Source organism: Pyxicephalus adspersus, chromosome 3 (assembly GCF_032062135.1).
Source record: "Pyxicephalus adspersus chromosome 3, UCB_Pads_2.0, whole genome shotgun sequence".
Taxonomy (NCBI): domain Eukaryota; kingdom Metazoa; phylum Chordata; class Amphibia; order Anura; family Pyxicephalidae; genus Pyxicephalus; species Pyxicephalus adspersus.
In genome coordinates, this window is record NC_092860.1 from 77868709 (window position 1) to 77890307 (window position 21599).

The 21599-nt window shown below is 35.9% G+C and overlaps 1 protein-coding gene across 1 annotated transcript; it reads right to left on the reverse strand.

The window, feature by feature from the left end:
• Nucleotides 1-3157: 3157 nt before the first annotated feature.
• Nucleotides 3158-6546, reverse strand: LOC140326600 (interleukin-8-like). Its single transcript, XM_072405336.1, has 4 exons — nucleotides 6386-6546; nucleotides 5726-5858; nucleotides 4980-5063; nucleotides 3158-4164 (listed from the first exon to the last, which is right to left on the reverse strand). Exons 1-4 carry the CDS (start codon nucleotides 6522-6524, stop codon nucleotides 4143-4145), a joined length of 378 nt encoding a protein of 125 aa, XP_072261437.1. The 5' UTR covers nucleotides 6525-6546; the 3' UTR covers nucleotides 3158-4142.
• Nucleotides 6547-21599: the final 15053 nt, after the last annotated feature.

Here is a 21599-nt window from a genome sequence, read left to right on the forward strand (position 1 = left end):
AAATCATGTACTTGATTAAGTGAGTGTATTCATATTATGTAGGCTACAAACACAATATAAACAAAAAATGCAAATATAGCTTTCTCAGCTATAGAATACAATAATTAACAGGGTTTATTGAACAACCAAGTTAACCATAGTCCAGCAAAAATATGTTTGTTTTTAAAATTTGGACTTTGAGTTGTCTGTCAGTTCACACTATGGGGTCTATTTATAAATTACTGAGTCTCATATTCAATGAAAGATTCTCTAGTGAAAAATCTTCCAGGTCCATGCACTTTATTCGCAGTTATTGATTCTCCATCAGGGAATATTTCATTAAACTTCAGATTTACTGCTTTAACAATAGACTCCTATCTGTATTTCTGACACAACAATTTATTGGGTATGGTGATCACAGGGACAGAAAGTCATACAAAGAAATTAAATTAAACTTTTTACCAATTTAAAAAACATTCCTTGCTGCATGCACCCTATCTTTCCATTCCCTTTGTCACCTTTTTTAATTAAACATCAAAAGTGTACATAGCCCAAACAACATTTTATTCAAGAGACATCTTTATCAGGGCTTAGAAGAATTTGTGCAAGGTGTACAATTTAACTCTATTGTCATATATGTCTTCAGAATAAAGTTAATTCTACACTGTGTACACACATGAAATTATAGCTGCAATTCAGATGCAAGCAATGTTATGGCACTAATCCTTCAAAGAGGTACATAAAGGGAATTCCTTGTCATGATCTGGCACCAGGTTTGAAGTGCAGTAATTATTCAAACGACAAACAAGCTTGTTTAGTACACAAGTAGTTGTAGAAATATGGTAGCAAGGAAGAAGAGTCAGGGTCAAGCTGAAGTCAGTAGTAAAAGGTTTCAGATGTGAAATGAAAAGTGTAAGGGGTGATTTGGTAGACAATGGTCACTGCACAAATAGTTGTAGGTAAGAACACAATGCAGCTGCAGCAACAAATCATAATATATTGGTGTAAACACAGTAATCTGCCAAAGAGAAGGTGCAGAAGCATACTTTATAGAGGAAGTCTAGTGGAGGATATTCAGAGCTCAACAAGAATCTAAGAATCCATGATTGACCAAGAGACCATACAGGAAGATATTTAGAACCTCTGGTGGTTATCCTAGTAGATGGAGCCGCAGCCAGGCAGAGAGGAATCCCAGAGCTTTGATCCTAACACTCCCTATACCAGACAAGATATTCAAGCTTTCACTAAGTTGTCAGGAGCCCCATTCTACTACTACTTCTTCAAATAGACAGCAAGTGATAAATTCTAATCCTTCCCCAACACAGTTTTGCAGGTGCTCAGAACATAAAAAGTCCTATTCAGGTCTGTTCTTTGTCAATGACAGGTATAGAATTGCTTACCCAATCTGACTGCCAAATGTTAAAGACTCCATCGTCCAGCAGCATACTATACTTATCAATAACTGCTAAACAACTGTCAGATTGAAACTTGGATTGCTTAAATTCCAAGTTCCAATTTCAGGCTGGAATATCTTCAGTCCAAGAGTGAATTTACTACTGCTACAAACCACTATTTAACTTCATTCTAACTTTAATTTATACTTTTTTTTAGAAAACTCTTTCTTGTCCCTTCCAGTCTGCATAGTTCGACAGCAACCTGCAAGAAATACAGTAGTGTTAAAATAAAATCCCTTTTATAAATGTTATTATCATTTGATTTTGGGGTCAGGAAACAAACTGATTAATATACTGCATAAATCTAAGGCTACATACACACGTCAGATGATTCTTGTCCGATATCAGCCCTGAGGTGATTGTGGTGTATGTACAGCGCTCGTCATTCGTCGTCCCGTCCTCCATCCTGGCAGATCCAGGGGCGGCGATTGACCGTAAAGAAAGTGAAGGGGAGAGAGCGCAGTAGGGTGCCGCTCGGTTGTTCTCCGCCTCATCTCTCCATAAAACAGAATGGTGCTGTATGTACAGCACTCGTTCATGCGTTGACCAGTCGTTAGTCGTTGGAAAGGATCCCGAAAGATCCCTTCCAACGACAATTATTGCACGTGTGAACATAGCCCAGGGGGAATCTGAAGGTTTATGCAAGGAGTCTGTTTCCTTTGAAGCACAGTCCTTTTTTGAAAATTCAGACAGAATAATAAAGAAAGAGGGTAAAGGATATGAGTCACTGTTGTCACTGTGTAAATTTCAGTTTAAGGCATTGATCCAAGTAAACACAAGTTTTTTCTTTTTACAACAAAGCAAATAAAAAGATAAAGGAACACCACCATTGTAATGCACCACCAGCCTGATAGATATGAGAACCTTAAACAACCTTCATTATTGTGCTATGTAACCTCTGTACAAGGACAAGATGAATAGATGATCACCTGGCCATACATTGTATTATTAATGAACAGTATTTATAAAGCACCAACATTTTATGCAGAGCTGTACATTAAATCGGGGGTGCAAATGACAGACACATACAGAGAACCTTTTACAGATATGAGAACAGCTCCAGTTCTGAAACACATTGTTTAGCTACACATGAAGCGATGCTGGCTGTGCAAGAGCTTTACTAAAGGGAAATGAACAGTAACTAGGAAAATTGTTGGTAAACTTACATGTATATGGATACTCATCTCCAAAATACATGTGACTCAAAGAGCTGTTCATGATATGTTGTGGAATTGTTCCAACAGGAAAGAGGAGGGTTGGTGATTGGGAAAGGAATGGTGAAATGATAGAAAGGATTAGATACTAAAAAGCTATTGCCCCACATGTGTAAGAGCATACCATCCATCCGACACTTCAGAATGCTTTGTCTTAGTGCATACACGCATTTGGGCATTTGTCAACAAGCTTTGAGCAGTTTAAGATATTTCTGGAATCATCTAAAATACATGACTAGTGCATTTGACCTGTTTGCATTCTCAAAGACTTTTATGGAAATGCAAAACCCACCTAAAGTGAACAAAAACCCATTAACATAGGTCCTAAGTTGTTACTTTAACAAAGACATTGTTCAATTTGCAAAATATATGTCTAGTTAGTTTTTCAAATAAGGTGCATGTGTTTTGACTTTAAATACCCAATCATTATTATTCACTTTGCAAATTAAACATGCATTATTTCTTTAGTTAATCAACTCCATCATATCATACATAAATCGATAACACAGATTTTAATAAAAAAACAATGTTTTATTGATAGTAAAAAAGGATCAAAATTTTAAATAGACAATTAATATCATACCAACATAAATATATTAAAATAAATTATAATATTTTACAAAAGATTAACAAGTTCTACAACATACAAAATGTCAGGGATAAAAACACATGGTCAACTATCTTGTTTAAACTGCTACAATAAAAAATATCATTCATTTTCCCTTTTTTTTACTTGGCACAGACAAAAAAAACAGTGTTTTTAAAACACATCCAGTTTCTGTCAGTTAATAGAAAATTAAGTTTCTCAGTATGGTTATTACCTACCTTCAGTTACATAATTCACTTAATACTGATAGGCAAGACAAAATATGGCACAACAGACCTACACTTAAAGGCCATAAGCATTGGGCCTCGGAATAGAGCCAGAAGTAGTAACAGTCAGAGAGCTGGTTCATTATTTTACATGTACAATGAAGCCATTGCTTATAACAGTCACGTAGCAAACGCTATGGAAATCTGGCCAAAGAAATAGGATGATTGCCACCTAATCTGTCATACGGCCAAAGAGCATAACAAATTCATTTCCCTGACCTGCAGGAGACATCCCCAGCTTCAAGATCCCGGGGTCAACAGCATTATTAAGTATATTGGAGTGATATTTTTGTTCTTGTTGCTCTCAGACTCTTGCTATTCATAGAGGAGGTTTACAAGCTGAGAAAACTCTATGATCTAACTTAAGAGTTAGTTCCATTCTTTACATCTATACATAGCTCTGTTAAAATAGAGGATTAGGAGATAAAATCCTAACTCTTCTCACAGCAGCTGACATCTTTTCTTCAGGCTGTATTTGTCAGTTTTTAGCAGTATGCATAGGGCCCATATTTGTCAGGGTGGATAGTTGTGTACAATCACATCAGGAAATATTTCTTCTGTAATATGTGGCCAAAATAAGCTTTCCATTGAAGTTTATGTTTCAAGCAATGTCCTGTACTAATTAGGATGTAGTGGTCTTTGCTCTGTAAGAAAAAAAAGAATATTTAAATGCATTGCATTTTAAAGTTGTACTTACAATATTTGAAATATTTGATTGTCCCCATCATAATCTATTACTTTGTTTTAGTTATTCAAAGAATAGGACAAATGTTTGCATTAGTAGCCTTGTAAAGATAAAACATCTATCACTTGTCTTGGTTTTTGAGTTTGAAAACGCTGTAGTGTACATATAACTTTACCACAGCATTTCCAAATGTTTAAATTCATTTTTTTTTTAAAAAGTCATCCAAAGACTATGTTCATTGGACCTGAGTTGATAAAGCTCTTCACGGCTGGAGAACATAGACTGTGATAGGAGAACTTGGGAGATTCGGCAAACCTGAAATTAATTTCTTAAAAATCATGTGCTATTAGTTGGCAAAAGTTTTCAGTTCTGGAACAAATCCATTTAAGGTTATGCTTGTTGCTACCAGTCTTTGAGAGCTTTAATAAATCAGGTCCAATATATTTTCAAGTTAAAATGATGGTGCAAGAAGTATGTAATATTTTACCGGTAGACAAGTACTGTTAGGATAATAGAGTAAAAAACTATAAAGGACTTTAATGATCAATTCCCTGCATTGTTTGTAATGTGGCAACCTGTACATGAATGAAGCCCTACTGATTATAACCTTATCCTTATAATGGCAGAAGTCAGGAGGGGAGATAAATTATGTTGCATTGCTGCATTGGTAATAAGTGTAATACCTTTTACCTATAATCTAAAATATTATTTAGAAATCTTGGAATGTAATGGTTAGGGAGTCTAAAAATAATAACTAAAATAAATTATACTTACGAATCCAGAAATCTGTCAATGATCCTTTTGACCCAGGGAGCTGTTGGCTCTAAACACACCATCAGACCTTTTTTCATGGTGGCTCTGTTGGTTGAGAAAGCAGTTATGTCAGATATTTTACTTATAAACATATATTGAAATACATTGATCAAATGTGTTTCTAATATTGAAGACAATTTAGAGTAAAATCACTATTGCACATTCAATATAAACTGGCTTTTGCAGTCTCATAAAATAATGTGGGAATGCAAAACCCATCTGAAGCAAGCAAAAGACTCTAACAATGTTTTAATTAAATTCTGGATGAGGTCAATTCCAACACATTTTTTTCTAGCAACTAGAACAATGTCTAAGTAGAAAAGGTAAGAAAGCATAGGTATTATGCTTGACAAAGCTGCTTTTGGAAGACAACCAATTAAGTTGAAAGAAGAAGTGAAGCTTTCCTCCTGAAAATGCTATTTTCCTAGTAATCAAGAGGAGCCTCTGGTTCTAGCTCTGTGTGTAACTGGCCCATAGAAAGTATTATCCTAATGTTCCTAAACTGCACATTTGTTTCTATAGAGTTGGTGACAGAAAGTACTGAAAAACAAATAGTCAACTCTACAATCTATTTCATGACAGCTTTACTTTGCCAAAAGTTTTTCTTTAATAAAGAAACTTTGAAAATGATAAATACACAAAGACATAGAAAGACATGAAATAGTATAGTACAATAGTACAAATTTCTTTGATTTTATAATACTTACATGACCTCCACATTCTTGCAGTGTGGACCTTTTGGAATCACTTCCAGGTTTAAGAAATGTCTGGCAGATATTGGCTTGCTTTCTGTTTTTACACATTGGCATCTAAGCTCTTGAGCTGATACAAGTGTTTTTCCTAAAACAAGAACATAAAGGATTTATAAAATATCACAATAACTATAAAAAACACAGCAAAATAAACACATACAAGGTTATTTGGGCAGTGGCTTAAAATTAGAAATTCCTTTGTACATAATAAGAATATTTCATGTTGCCAGTAAGACTTTGTTTTATTCCCCATATTTAGTTTAAAAGCCAAAGTCTTGTTTAATTAAAAGTTATGTAATCTTTAACCTTTTGATAGCCTTCTATTTTTAATAATGCTATTCTGTAAATGCTTAAACAAAATACGATGCAATGAATAAAAAAAAAAAAATTGAATGGAAGTATACTGTGTTTCCAAATGATTCTATTTATGTCAAATCCTAATCTACGGTAGTTTGCATTAAAAAGGGTTTCAGTTTGTTTTGACAATAAAAAATTAATTGCAGTTAATTATATGATAGTTGTCTCTAGAACAACCCTTGCAAGCAGCAGAGGTTTTTTCTGTGACTTTTGCCTTAAATTCCCTAGCTGTGAGTGATAGTTTGGCAGAATTCTTACCTTCTGAGAAAGTAATACACATCAGACAGACAGCCAGAACTGCAAGGATAGTCATTGTAGCTTTCATAGTGAGAAGTGTATTTGTCAGCTGAATGACTGAGGCTGTGGTTTTCAGTTCTATCAGAAGAGTTCTGCTCATACAGCAACAGCTCACTCCCTTATATCCCTAGCTGTGTTGTGAAAGAGGAATTTCCAGATTTGCCAGACCCTTTTTAGGATGAGTAATGAGTAAAAATGCCACTGCTATGTTAATGTATATCGCCTGGGGAAACCCAGCTTTTGGGAAAGTTTCCAAGGATCACGTTTGATCATGAACAGTTTTTTTTTTCAAAAGCAAAATGTTTATTCTTGTAGTGTGAGATAATTGTAATTGTCAGTTACATTTCAACCACAGATACAAGATGTGTTCGTGTTTAAAAATAATATTTGTGTACAAAAATTATAAAAAAAAGTAAAAAAAATGATAGATATCAGATTTTATTGTTCTTGGTCCATAATAGTGACCAACACTTAATAACCCACTAAATACCATTTTGTTTCGTGTTGAATACCAATAGATGTACATTCAAAAATATCATATAGAAGCTCACTTTGTTTAATAATTTTTTTGTTGTGCAGTTAAATCAGAAGACAGAATCACATCTATGTTGCACTGGTAGTCAGTAGCAGACACTGCTGTCTAGACCCCCTAGGGGTAAAAGCCATAGGTCGCTGATAAGGCTGGCACCAGAGGTGTCTGATGCATCCCCCACCCCTCATTCTGAAGCCTCGGTACAGAAGGACAGTAACTGCTGACAACTACACTAGATTGTCTGTAATGACCTTAAAGTCATGTGAGCTTCCAGCGAGAAGAACAGAGAACAGTAGTAAATCTTACTCCAAATCTATGACTCTTGATCCGAGGCTAGCACTCAGGGACAGAAATGTCTTTATCATGCTGCAGATATACCGCCCTGAGGCCGTATGCACAGAATTCACATTTGTTATGAGAAATTCAAGACTTCAGGACAAAATTTTTAGATTCTGCAAAAACACAAATTAATTGATATATCCATGTTTCCAGTTAAAAGCTTTAGAGAGTTAGGATTCTTCAACTATTTTTTATTTTATTTTTTTTTAAAAGGTACTGTCTTTCCTAGACATGTTCAGATTTCTCTGGGTTGTGCATTGTGGTGGACTGGACAGGACCACAAAAAAAAAAAAGAAATGGTTCTGTTGGATTGTTATCGGCACTTCACCCAATTTCTTTCTTTAACTTTAACTATATATACTATATAGATTGACATTTAAAAATCAGACCATCCATAATCCCGTTCCTTCAGATTTCTGGCATGGATTTCAGAGAGCTTTTTCAAATTTACACTGGTTTCTGGAGGCGCCGTTTGTGTTTTGATGGTGTTGTACTCCTGAATCAGCTGTTGGGTCTTGCTTGCATGTGCTTTCCTGCTCATTCTTCTCATTTATTTTCTGCCCAAATGTCCCCAATTTGGATTCAGCATCCAATTAAAGGATTGTACTTTTAGTCATATTCTGTTAAATATATACAGCATATATACCGTGTTTCCCCGATGATAAGGCATCCCCATCAAATAAGCCACCCCCCGATTTTTGCTCAAACAATTTAAATAAAGCACTTTCCAACGACTTTCCTCGTTCGTCGGCGTCGTTGGTTACTTTTTTACGAACGATTTTTGCCCAATCGATCGTTCGTCGTTCGTTCGTCGTTCATTTTGAACGATAAAAATTGGAAGTGTGTACGCACCTTTAGTGTGCACTGATCCTCATCCAGCTATTTCTTCTCAAATTTACCTGGCTCCCTCTTTGCTGGTTTGCTCCTTCTTGCAGCTCTGCCTCAACAGCTGCTTTACACATTCACTGCCGGTACATTCACACTGGTGCAAATGTGGCTGCCTCCAAGTGGGAGACAATACCCAGTGTGTGCAACACTGGTCCATTTAACTGGACTCAGCTGGTTTCCCACTCCCAATTCCAGTGGGGCCCAATGTTACACCCTATCTCATATCTCTGACTCTATGGCCCTGATTTAATAAAGTTCTCCAAAGCTGGAGAGAATACACTTTCACCAGTGAAGCTGGGTGATCCAGCAAACCTGGAATGGATCTGGACCAGAATTGATAACTCTTGCTAACAAAGAAGTAATGACTTTTAGGAAATCCTTTCCAGGTTTTCTGTATAACCCAGCTTCACTGATGAAAGTGTATTCTCTCCAGCCTTAGAGAACTTTAGTAAATCAAGGCCTATATGCCTTTGCAGCTGTCATGGGCTGCCACCCTCTTATCTTTTTAACAAATATGCTCACTGAAGACACGGAAGACAAACTTGGCCTCATGATCTGGTGGGCAGTGATACCAGAGTGGTGAGGGGTCAGACATGATGTCTGTGTTCCCACTAGGGAGATTCCCTCTTGCTATTTGTCTTGGTGATCATTATTACCTAGACCAAATCAAAACACATGACTAAACACATACAATTCATTACTTGTTCTAGGGATTATTGTCTACAAGGGAAGTCCCCTTAGTTGGCACAGATTACCTCTGTCTTGAGCACAAGGAGTGAAACAAAATCTCCCCAATGGGACAAAAGTAGCAAAAAATGAGATGAGCTTTAACCATTCTGTAAAAATAAAGTAATAAACTATTTGGCTGTATACTTTCAAATTGCTTTCACATCAATTATAAGTTATAAATAGAAACAACCATAACAAACTGATACTTGTTAACAAACTGAATTTGTTTTGCAGTGTAAGAACAGATTAAAAAAAGACAAAATGAGGGAAAAAGTGAATGTACTGTATATTGAAAGCACTGTGACAGTGATAATGGGGGCATTTGAAACAAACACCAAGGACCTCAACTGCGACCTATGATGATCACCACTTTATAAATGTGAGGTAGTTCATAAAACCACAAATAAATAGTAGTCAATACCAGTTCATCCTATGATTGACAATCACAATTTATATGAACACAGCAAACACAATAGTTTTGCTAATTTACAAAAAAAAATAAATCACTTCCCTGTCTCCTGTACCGGGATTTTTTTTTTCTAATTTATTTTCAGTTTTGAGGGTGACAGGTATACGTATTGTTAGTGTGAATGTGCCAGTACTTAAAATGTTTACCTATCATTAAAACTATTTTCTTATAACAGCAGTTTTTGCTCAATGAATAGAAGGGTCAGATCTGGGAAAGTCCGAGGATTCTTGGCAGTTGTCCATTTAGCTAACAATATTCCTAGCCAATTCCTTTACACAACACAATCCCACATCTGTTTTTAAAGGTATGCAGATATATTTTTCTGCTAAGCATTTCCTTCCTCACTTTTCTTCCCATCCTCCATTCTAACCCCTCTAGGCTATGTAAATACCTAATAAAACAGTGCTAGTGTCCTTCTACTTAAAGTGGCATAAGGAATCCTGCATAATTTCTGGACAATAAACAAGAATCACTGCAGTGAAAAAGACGTAACAATAGAACAATCAAGCAATGACCAGCATGCTGCTATCAGTAAAGTAAAAAAATCTTTAGACTATAGAACACTTCTCCCATGTTACAGAGTTGGGAAGGGTGGGGGTTACTGTATTCTTTGGGAAATAATGCTGCTTCTTTATATTATTATTATTATTATTATTAATAAGAAATAAATATTAGTCTTTATATTAATATAAATACAACATATTACGCAGTGCTGTACACTAAATAGGGGTTTCAAATGACAGACAGGTACAGACAGTGACACAGGAGGAGAGAGGACCCTGCCCTGAAGAGCTTACAATCTAGGAGGTGGGGAAAGTAGCACACAATAGAATCGCTATAGACAGAATAGAATAGTGAGTACACATTATCCCACTAGGATGGATGACCTGAAAGTTATTACAATTTCATATATAGATATTTTTTTATTGCATTTAGATACACATTAATCCTCATTCAGTGCATCTTAACTGCTTGATATATCAGGATTTCTAATCCTGGCCTGACTATTACTCAGGAACCATTAGCCAGGAACCATGTAGTAACAAACTGTAATGGCAGCTCCTGGCTGTAATGTAGAAGAGATCTGCCAAACCTTCATAGACCCGGAACTTATTTACAGGTTCTGGGGGTGCAGAACTTTTAAAGAGTGAAAGAGCGGAGGTTCAGTGAAAATCAATTCATTTGTCTATTGAACCCGGAAGCGTTCAGCTCCGTGTACTTTGGGTTTATAGCTATTACTTTAAATTTACACTAGAACAATATGAATACTATCAACATCCCTATTATTTAAACCTAAATGTTTACTGGGATTGTGTGCCCCTTATAGCAACATATTACACAAGGCTTTACAAAGTCCATAGTCATATCACTAACTGTCTCTCACAGAGTGCTCACAATCTAATGCCCCTAATATAATTAATTATTTTTAAAACAGTCTAAGGTCAATTTAGGGGGAAGTTTATTAGGCTACCGGTATTACGGGTTTTTGAGAAAACCACACAAGGAACAAAAAAGGCTCCATGTAGATTGTGTCTTGGGCAAGCTTTGAACCTGGAGTCTTAGTACTGAAGTCCAGAATGCTAACCACTATGTATAATAAATGGAATCATTTCCTCTTATTATAGAATTAGGATGTAAAACTGAAACTCAAAACTCCTAGACTTCCTGTTTTAAAAAACTGGAGAGGATGTCACAAGTTATTTAAATTTAACATAATTCCAAGAGCTGGAAACAGGATATAGAGAATAAAAAAGTAAATGTGCTGACCACAACAAAACATGTTTCATATCTAAACTCCCACATTTCAGAGAGCTGCATGCATTATGCAGTCTTTTGTTGCTCTTTAAAAAGCAAAACAATAGCTTGGCATTACCTAAAGGGGAATAAAACTCGATGATGGGTGGTGAGCTTCTGCCATTTTCAGAAAGTATTAGCAGCATACTTGTCGAACATGGCACATTTTTACCTGTGTGCATCCGTCCCTGCAGTGATGACTAGGAAATAGTCTAGGATAGCAGTCCCCAACCGGTGGTCCGGTTGGAGAAAATTTTGGTGGTCCACCGCTCTGGATGGCATGCCCCCCAAGCCACACCAGCAGACCATTTCCCCCATATGGACACAACCCGCCCACTCTCCCATCGCAGGCTCAGGGGGTGGGCAGGTTGTTTCTCTGGACACAACCCCCCCAATCTGAGCCCGCAATGGGAGAGTCAGTGGGTTCTGGCATCATGACATCACTAGTCAAGTTTCTTCCCCTTTGAGTGACGCACGGCTCCCCACACATGCACGGTCTGGATTCTGTGCATTTAATGGTCTGTAGGTCCGAAGAGGTTGGCGACCACTGGTCTAGGATATTGTTGCATCCAAGAAAGGTGCCACCTTCCACACCAGATCTACTGCAGACTTCTGAGAAGATGGCAAATGGAGCTGAAAGCTGACTATATTACTTATATTCATTGATTTAGAAAAAAAAACATGCTTTAAAAAATTACTTAGGGCATGTATCTATAGCCCAAAATTTGATCACTTACTTTTTTTTCATTCTATAAGATTTTCATTGCTAAAAAGCTATTTAATGCAAAAATTACCCGTTTACTTCTTTTACTATTGACTCATTTTATACAAAAATAAAAGCAGATAAAGCAATTGTTGTAACTCTATTATTATTATTAATATTATTATTATTATTATATTACACTTTATAAAGTGGCAACATGGAGTGCTGTACAAAAAGGGGTTGCAAATACCAAACTGTATAATAGACAAATATACAATTGATGGGATCTGAAAAGAGGACCCATATTACATCTTTTTATTTTGTATGAGTTTCCACATGATTTGGGACCAAAATATTCACAATAAAAAGTCAAGCATGAATTTATTTTCCAGTAAATTGGTAAACTCAGTCAATATACAATTCTGAAAAGTACATATTTATACATTGATCAAAAAAAGATACAAAAATAAAGTCAATTGAATTTTTTTTTCAAATTGTTTGAAACTACTATTTTTTTTTTTAAATTTAGGATACATAAATAATAATTAGGTGTCCTAGGTGGAAGGTCACTTGTTTAAGAGACCAGGCAAACTTCTCACCTCTATGAGAGCTCCTTGCAATGTCCAAATAACTTTATTCTAAAGCCTGAAGGAAAACAGAACTGGACAAAAAAAAACTTGTTTTCCTTAAGGCCTTCAATCAAAAGAATAAAAACATTCCAGTGGGACTTTCTCTCTCATACCCCCAAAGTGTGGTAAGAAGAATGACCGGACTGATGTCTAAAACATGTAAATTATAAGAATATGAAAGAATAATATAGGAAATATTAAGAATATCAATTCTTCTGGAGGGATTGTTGTTGAAAGAATGATCTGATAACAGAGTCTCTTTGTTTGATATCTATTATACAACTGTTTTAATAATACAGGTATTGTTTTTAAAGAATTGTGTAATACCTTGGTTTTTCTGGCTAGAACATTTTTGGTAAATGCAGATTATTACCTGATAATCTTGCCAAAAAATGTATTTAACTCATCAGTCTGCATGTAATGGAGAAAGGCGGACATGTCTGGAGTCCAGCCCATTTAGCAACATGACTCCTTTCATAAATACAGTAGGGGAATTGTTGTAGCCACCTAGAAGTGTGCTCTGTGCAGCCTTCCCATCTATCTGTAATAAATTACATTTTTGTTTTGGGTTTAGATATGCAGCATTTGGCAGTGAAGAATAAAAATCTAGTAAATTCAAATCTGGAAAATGATTGCCCTCTTTATGACATCATTATGCCAATGCATAGTCTGTGATGTCAATGCTGAAGTCTTCAGGGTTTCTGAGGACCATTCTGACTGACAGCCAATAAAAGGATTCCACATCACTAAGCAGCTAAATAGGTACCCAGATGAGAACACTTCCCATTCTGTAGCCCAGAAGAAAAAAGACTAACATGTCATGAGATGTAGGATTTAGTTATTTTTTTTTTTATTTTATTTAAGTTAGTTTATTTATTAAGTAAACAGGGCTTTAATTTACCTGGGCATTAGTTAGAAGAAATTTAAAGTTAAAGAATAACTCTGGCTACAACTCTTACCCCTTCTCTGACACTAACCACTGTAGTAATCTCTTTCTGCCACCTAGGTGTCATATTAAAGTAGAAGTCACCTGTTCCCATTCTGTTGCAGGACATCTTCATTCTTCTCATCCTAGATGCAATCTTGGGGCATCGTGATTGGCCATGCTGGGATAATGTCCAGGAGTACATTCAGTCCCAGCAACTATAGGGTAAACTGGGATTGCCGGGTATCCTGGCTGAGCAATTTTGACAGGTCCACTGTCAGGCAGATAAGAATGCTTAATACAGAAGGGTCTTGCCTGATCACAAATTTTTAAAATTCCCCCAATAATCAATGGTCATCATGATACTGCATTATATTGCTGCAAAACTGAACTGGAACAAAATCTTTACTTGCAAATGATGTCTCCTTATGTCCCCATTGTACAGTGTTTGGAAAAAAGTATTATCATATTTTTACCTTACCTAGTTTATTAAACCTAGATCAGATCACCTCCAAATTGTCTTTTATCAACACTAAACAGTTCACATTAAACAGGCCCAGATTTTCAAGTTTTCTACATTGGACCTTCTATCTTTTATTTATTGAGTACCTCGTTCCCAATGTCCAACTAGTATGATATGGTACTATATGGTAATTTTCAATTTTCCAGTGGTCCTATACAGTACTTACTATTTCTCTTACCTTCTTTCATTGTCCAGATAGTCATTCTTAGTAGATGCTTACTATGTGCTATATCTTCCTTCACTTTTTTGTTGTGATATGATCATAATTTTGTTAACCTATATGAAGTTTATTAAAAAAGATCTTCCAAGAAACGAAAGTTCATAAAAAGAAAGTGTATTCCATTTAGCAACCAGATTTCTCCGGTTACGTTTTAGCCTATTCTGCAAAAAGGGATGTGAAATCTAAATATGACAATAGAGAATCTTTACTTGCAGGCAGCTGTATAGATGACACTTGTTGTCTCCTTAGACTAAACTTTACATGTGGCCTAGAGGTTTACCTTTCACTGAACTTGCTATTTCCCCTAATCTCCTGTTTTTCTGCAGAGAATTGAGCTTCAAATTCACTGTAATTTAAGTTTATGGTGAACATTTCTTGTTCACAAATTTGAATTTGACTTGTGAACATTTGTCTGTGCAAACCTTTAATGCCCTGCCTGCCTTTTTCACTGGGATCATCTTGCTATTATTGTTGCTGCCCATGTGCCAGTTTCCTGCCAAAATAAATTGTAGGCATTCCTCTAACTCTGCAAAAAAAGTCAGGCTAACTTAAGCTGCGTACACACTTCCATTTTTTATCGTTGGAAATGAACGACGAACGATCGATTGGTCAAAAATCGTTTGTAAAAAAAGTACCCAGCGACGCCGACGAACGAAAATAGTTGCTGGAAATGAACGACCGGACCGGCGGATCGGATTGGACGACGATCATTTACCATCTATCGTGTGTACGGTCGTTCAGTGATCGTTCATGGTCTGAGCATGCGCGATGAACGAACGTTCGCTCACTTCCTGTGGTGCACGTCACTTCCTGTATCATTCAAACGATCGCATCTATTGTGTGTACAATATCTGCGAACGATCGTGTCATTATCTGCATGTACAGGATCGGTGCTATACGATCGTTCGCAGATATCGTGCAGGATCGTTCGACGTTCGTTTACCAACAATAATTATTGGAAGTGTGTACGTAGCTTTAGAGTGTTAAAGGTACTATACTCAGAGGTAGTAGGGGGTAAGCTGCTTTTGTAGTGGCTGGGCTGCAATATCCAGAAAGAAATCACATCACATTACTGGCCAAAGTTTACAAATATAACAGACTAGCTGATTACCTCGCGTTGCCCAGGTATTTATTTATTACAATCTTATATTATACAGGAAAAGGAATCAAATAAAGCTATAGTGATTTTCTTGTCTATGGTGTTGTTTCATGTTTTAACCTTTGATTGCACTCGGCCAATTGCCTTACGTTTTCTCAAAAGCATTAATACCAAAAATTTGTTAAAGAGTCCAAAAAAACTATGTAAAAATATAAGCAAGAGGCACACTGTCACTAAACAATACATACACATACACATACATACATACATGCAAATAAACCTCTGACATATAGCACAGCGCTGTACAAAGATCAGCAGTTCACTCACATGAAGCATGTCTAGCAATTTTGGTTTAAATGTCTTGATGCATTTCCTAGTGTTGATCTAATGTCCCCCCACAGTCACACACTATTAATATATATTTATATACCTCTGACATATACCACAGCGCTGTACAAAGATCAGCGGTGTCATATGTCTAGCAAGTTGGTTTAAATGTCTCTATGCGTTTCCGAGTGATGGTAGAACATAGCAAATTTGGTTGAAATGTCTCCATGCGTTTCCTAGTGATCACATACACACATACATACATCCAAATATAGCTCTGACATATAGCGCAGTGCTGTACAAAGATGACTGGTGCATTCACATGAGTCTCAGTCATATGTATAGCAAGTTTGGTTGAAATGTCTCCATGCGTTTCCTATTGATGGTGGAACATAGCAAGTTTGATTGAAATGTCTCCATGCGTTTCATCAAAATATAGCTCTGACATAAAGCGCAGCTCTGTACAAAGATGACTGGTGCACTCACATGAGACTCAGTCATATGTATAGCAAGTTTGGTTGGGTCCTCTCCTCCTGTGTCATTGTCTGTATCTGTCATTTGCAACCCCTGTACAGCGCTGTGTAATATGTTGGCACTATATCAATACTGCTTATTATTATTATTATTATTATTATTATTAATAATAATAATAATAATATTAATAATATTTGTTTTTTTAGTAAAATCTAGGGAATATCTTTTCTCACTTTCTGTACCAGTGACCACAAAGGTGGTGAGGAGATCTACCCATTAGAGACAGAACCAGAAATAAAAATCTGAAATTCTTAATTTTACCCATTCAAACGTATTTTTTTACTGTCCATACTCCTATATGAGAGATTCGGATCGCTTCCTGTCTTATAACCACATCTGAAGTGGAGCAATATAAGACCTAGTAAATTTTGCAAGCCATTCAAATGAATGCCTGTTGCACACAAATGCATGGAACATGTTTTTTTTAGCATTTGTAGCATCACACACCCTGAGAACTAACTAATAGTGTAGCAAATATGATTGTTGCTAATGAACTGGCCAACCAGAAGAGATAAAACATTCCTAGCCTAAACCAATAAAACTTGATTGATGGCTGAATTTTCTATCAGTACTAAGCTAGGAAATATTTATCATTCAACAATATGCTTTTCCCCTATACAAAAGAAAATGTATAATAGGTGAAAAGCATTTGCTAGAACCATTTTTAGTAGAACAAAGGTGTAGCCTCATAATAGAAAATATGTTTAATGTCCGAAAATACCAATATTTACCTAAGCCTCCTCTGGTATCACAGCCTCTTTCATGGTTCATATACATTCTGTCTGTTAAGTACATTTAATCATCCTTGTTTCTATTAGTATATACTTGCAAAATTACTTTTTAAGGATTTCAAATGTGCTTTATCAGGACTCAATTAGAATGCAAAAATATGGATGTTGGTTCATTTTCTTGTTTGCAAACCAACAAACAGGCACTGACTCCAGCACACCACCAACTGATGGCCAAGGGGCCACAAAGGACAAAGGAATTTTGTAGGACCCCCAATATTTTATCCCTAATACTAGAATCACCAAAAATATATTTCTGTAATGACAATTCCATACCATAGAATACCAATGTTTAAATTCCTAAAATCCAACTTAAACCAAAGTTGAACAAAACAAACTATATTAGAATTTAGGTTGGTGAGTACATACAAATTGATAGATGGAATAAATTATTGTGTTTTGCGACAAACATGCTTGCAGGCTTTTTGAAACTCATTTTCTGTGTTTTCTAAATTCATCCAGTAGGTGGGTCACATAGATGTCACTATGTGACAACCAAAGTAGAAAAGTGGAACAGAAAGTAAACACTATGGAAACAGCAATTACAGTATAAATCATGAGACAGGATTTGTTGTCACTTGGAGTTTGTAGTGAGCATTTGCCTGATTCCATTCCCAAAGTAATATATTAAATTCACTAATAACATGATTGCTTTAAAGCAGATCTAAAGTCTCACTTCCAAAATTGTGAGCAGGTAGGATTTTTTTAAAACATACCTGCCTGTTTGAATTTTTTTTTAAATACACCAAGGTCTGCATACACAGCTCGCTGCATGATACAGGGATTAGCCTGGTAAACCACCCTCCCCTGGTAGTCTAAATAAAAAAAATGGGATTAGTCGGGTATGCATTCTTTATTGCAGAAAATGTATCTTACGTCCCTTCTACAATAAAAGAGCAAATTTTTCTTTAAAAATGTTTTTGATTTTTGGGCGTAGTTGGGCATTATGAACCCATAATGATGCCCAAAAGATAGCATTTATTAAACCATCCTAATGCAAAACTAAACTCTTCTTCCTCTTCTGGGCGATCTTTGGTCATTTTTATTGGCCGTGCCGGGATGACATAAATCCCGTGTAGGTGCACTGGAGTTCATTCATCCCTGCACATGTTAGGGAAGCCAGGACTGCCAGGTTTCCCCAGGAACAAAAGCTAGCCGTACACTTGTGCAGCTCAGTTTTGGAGTTATAATCCTGGAGCAGGCATGCAAACATAAAAGCTTAATTCAGCGAAAGGTATTACAGTTAACATGAACATTATTCTTTAACTAGGGAACTTTAACAGTTGTGGTAAGTTTAATGCACATGCATTTCTGTGATTTGAATAAAGGCAACAGTTAATTTGAAGGGGCTACTCAAAAAAGCAATGGAGAGAAAACAATGCAAACACATTTTTTATATTTTAGTGTACCTCAAAGTATGTTATGGTAAGATATGGTAATAGATATGCTGTGAAGATGTTTTAGTAATATTTAGTATTTAGTATTAATAACACCGCAATTTACTGCAAACACATGTAATACAGTAGTACAGACAGGCCCTAACAGTGTATTGTACTTTGTTGATATTCTTGTCCCTGTTAAGCATTAAAAGAACTCTTAGCAGACATAGATAGAATAATGTCAGCTTATCTTGTAGTGGAAAGCTAATGTCCTTTCGGCACTGTATTAAAAAATACTGTGTCGTTTTTCACTAAGATTTATAAAAGAACTTGCCCAATTACCCTCATGTGATATGTTTACCATTATGTCATTATAAAATTCCTAATTTATTTTTCTATAGCATCTGTAATTATTTGAGGAAGTTGTTGCATTTTTGAAGCCATTTGGCATCTGACCCCTAGATGCCCTGATCTGATATAAGCAGATGACAAAATCACTTGAGTTGCTAAATTTCCCATGAGGGGAATATTTCAATGGTCCTTGTAAGTGCCACTTTTCCAGTCTCATGATTAGAATATTATTTGTTTGAAGAGTTTCTTAGCTACAGTGTTTACTCTGCTGCTGAAAAGGAACACAAAAGAGCTGGAAGTGACATGAGGTTTACAAAGTATGAAAAATACATTTTAGTGCATAAAACAAGATTTGATTGTGGGCTCTTCTCAGTTTATTTCAGAAAAATACGTAACTTTATTAGAGCATTGATGAACTAGCAGTTATTGTACCTTTTTTTAGGAGTTAATCAAGACAGAACCACTTAATTTGCTGCTGAAACTTTCAAGGCTGTTCTTATCTTTGCTGTACTACTATATCAGGTGAGTCTGAGGTGGGTCAGCAGATGTATAGTACCTGTGCTTGTGTCAGGTCACCAGTCATGCAATGAAGAACAAGAATAGAACATGGATATTCAGTGGCAGCTCCTATATTCATTGATACGCTATTTTTTAATCTAGCTTTTTTAACAGCTAGATATTTTAACATGCTTAACGATTTTGTTCACTAAAAATAATATAGTACATTATAAGACATGAAATCATATGACATATTCTTACCTTATGGTAAAAAAAGCTTAGAAATTCGCTATCTCTTGTTTCTCTAGGTGCTAGTAATGTGCAATCAATAGTAATGAAGGAAGCCGAACTAAGAGTTACAACTGTATTGCGTAAAATACAAAGATAAATTTCTTTTACTCTTTGTTTAAAAAATGTAAATATTTAGATGTACACAATCTAGACACAGGGTCATATTAAGAAAATCGAATTATTCTAATTATAACATAAATTTGAAAAACGTTTAGGCACATATCACACCACAAAAAAACTTGCAGGTACAATTTCTTTTTCATTTACAGTTTTTCTGTTTTCAAAAAATATATATTGTTTGTATCTGTCTGCCATTTACAACCCCTATTTAATGACCGGCATTGCGTAATATGTTAGCGCTATATAAACACTGTTTATTAATGATAACGATAATAATGTTTTAAGTCATTTTCTTGCATTCATTTTACTTTAAATTGTTGAAAACTAGATTTGTATTCTCTTTGTACTCTTAAGCTAGGTACACACTTCCAATAATCATTGTTAGAAAATGAACGATTACGACTGATCCACGAATATGCACGTTTATACTTGAATCGTATTGTGCCAAATTCTGTACATGCTGTAACAATACGATCGTTCAAATATAATCCACCAATAGTGTACACATGCTAGATACAATCGTTTGAACGACGGAGGGAGTGACGTGTAAAGGAGAAAGTGTATTGCAGAAACATGCACGATCACTGAATGACTGTACACACAATAGATAGTGAACGATCGTCGGTCAATCAGATCAGCCATGCCGGTCGTTCACTTCCAACGACAATCCTCGTTTGTCGGCGGCGTGGGTCACTTTTTTTAGAACAATTTTTGCCCAGTCCGTCATTCATTTCCAACGATAATTATTGGACGTGTGTACGCAGCTTTAGACAGCCCTGGAGAAGGTTAGCAGTTTAGAACTACTGGGATACTATATTTTTGTTTGGAAGGTAATTCCAATAATCTCTAAAAAATGTATGCTATGGTATTATGCTATTATGTTCTTCAAATTAATGACCAATCAATATGTCTCAAAAGCTTAGTACAATAGTTTAGCAGTAATTAGGTGTAGCCAAGCATAAAGAAATGGTAAAATCATACATATATCTCAGCTATAGACTTAAACATGATAGGCCACCCTATAGGAGAGCAAAAAGCATGCCAAAATGGTAGTAAATGCTCTTTACCTGAATAACTGTATTGTTAGAAATGTAGAGATTTACATATATTACATAAGTCTAATCACCACTATTTCTCCATGTGTGTATATTGCTTTGCCACCTTCAAGCAAAATCCTGCATGTCACCTAACCTGTCCTTGAAATCCACAGGCACATTTCATGAATAGGGGCCCAGCTCAACCATCAAAAAAAGGTATTTCCTACAAATCATTAACATTTGTCCAAAGTGATTCAGTATAGTGCAGTTCACAACTTAGGAGTGGAAATAACTAACAATCATGGTTTTCCTCTTAAGGCTTCAGCTACCACCAGTTGTGCAAATTTCCTTTCTCATGCTACATGAGCCCATATTATTCTATTTTTAGCCTTTAAAAATTGTGAAAATAATCACTGCATCAGTAAAAGCAATAGATTAACGTATGACAACATATACTCTTGGTCTAACTACGAAATTTTAGATTTGTAGAATTGTACAATAACAAAATAATGATAAAAAATAATAAATAATAAATATCGCTCAACTGTCATCAGGTGAAGCTTTAAGATGTACCATTATTGAAATTTTTGGCAACATTTATTACATATGCTTAAAATGCATAAACTCTTGTGGGATCGCTTCTTTACAATGACAAAACTGGAATATCCAGATTCCTATAAAATCCCTACTTGCAGACCCCCATTAAACAAGTGTCATGTTGTGTGGATACGGCCCTCTCCCCAAATAGTTTCCAGAATCCAAAGTGGAGTTTCCAGATTCCAATAAAATCCCTGCTTGCAGACCCCCATTACACAAGTGTTATGTTGTGAGGATGAGGCCCCTTTCCCAAAAAAGTGGCCCTTACCACTGATGGAAGCTGGCAGGGACCTGATTTTGGCCCAAAGTGGGGTACCTGATTTTGCCTACTTCCTTCTTTGGGAAACCAGATTTCAGATTACCTGTTTGTGTGTTTAAAGCAGTTAGCCACACACACTTGCTA

What these genes read in the sequence shown, in the direction of transcription:
- LOC140326600 (XM_072405336.1), bottom strand. Translation starts at nt 6,524, where the DNA reads ATGAGCAGAACTCTTCTGATAGAACTGAAAACCACAGCCTCAGTCATT. An exon ending in TGCAAGAATGTGGAGGTCAT is followed by an intron (nt 5,064 to 5,725) that starts GTAAGTATTATA and finishes CTCAACCAACAG; the next exon opens with AGCCACCATGAAAAAAGGTC. An exon ending in ATTGACAGATTTCTGGATTC is followed by an intron (nt 4,165 to 4,979) that starts GTAAGTATAATT and finishes TTTTTCTTACAG; the next exon opens with AGCAAAGACCACTACATCCT.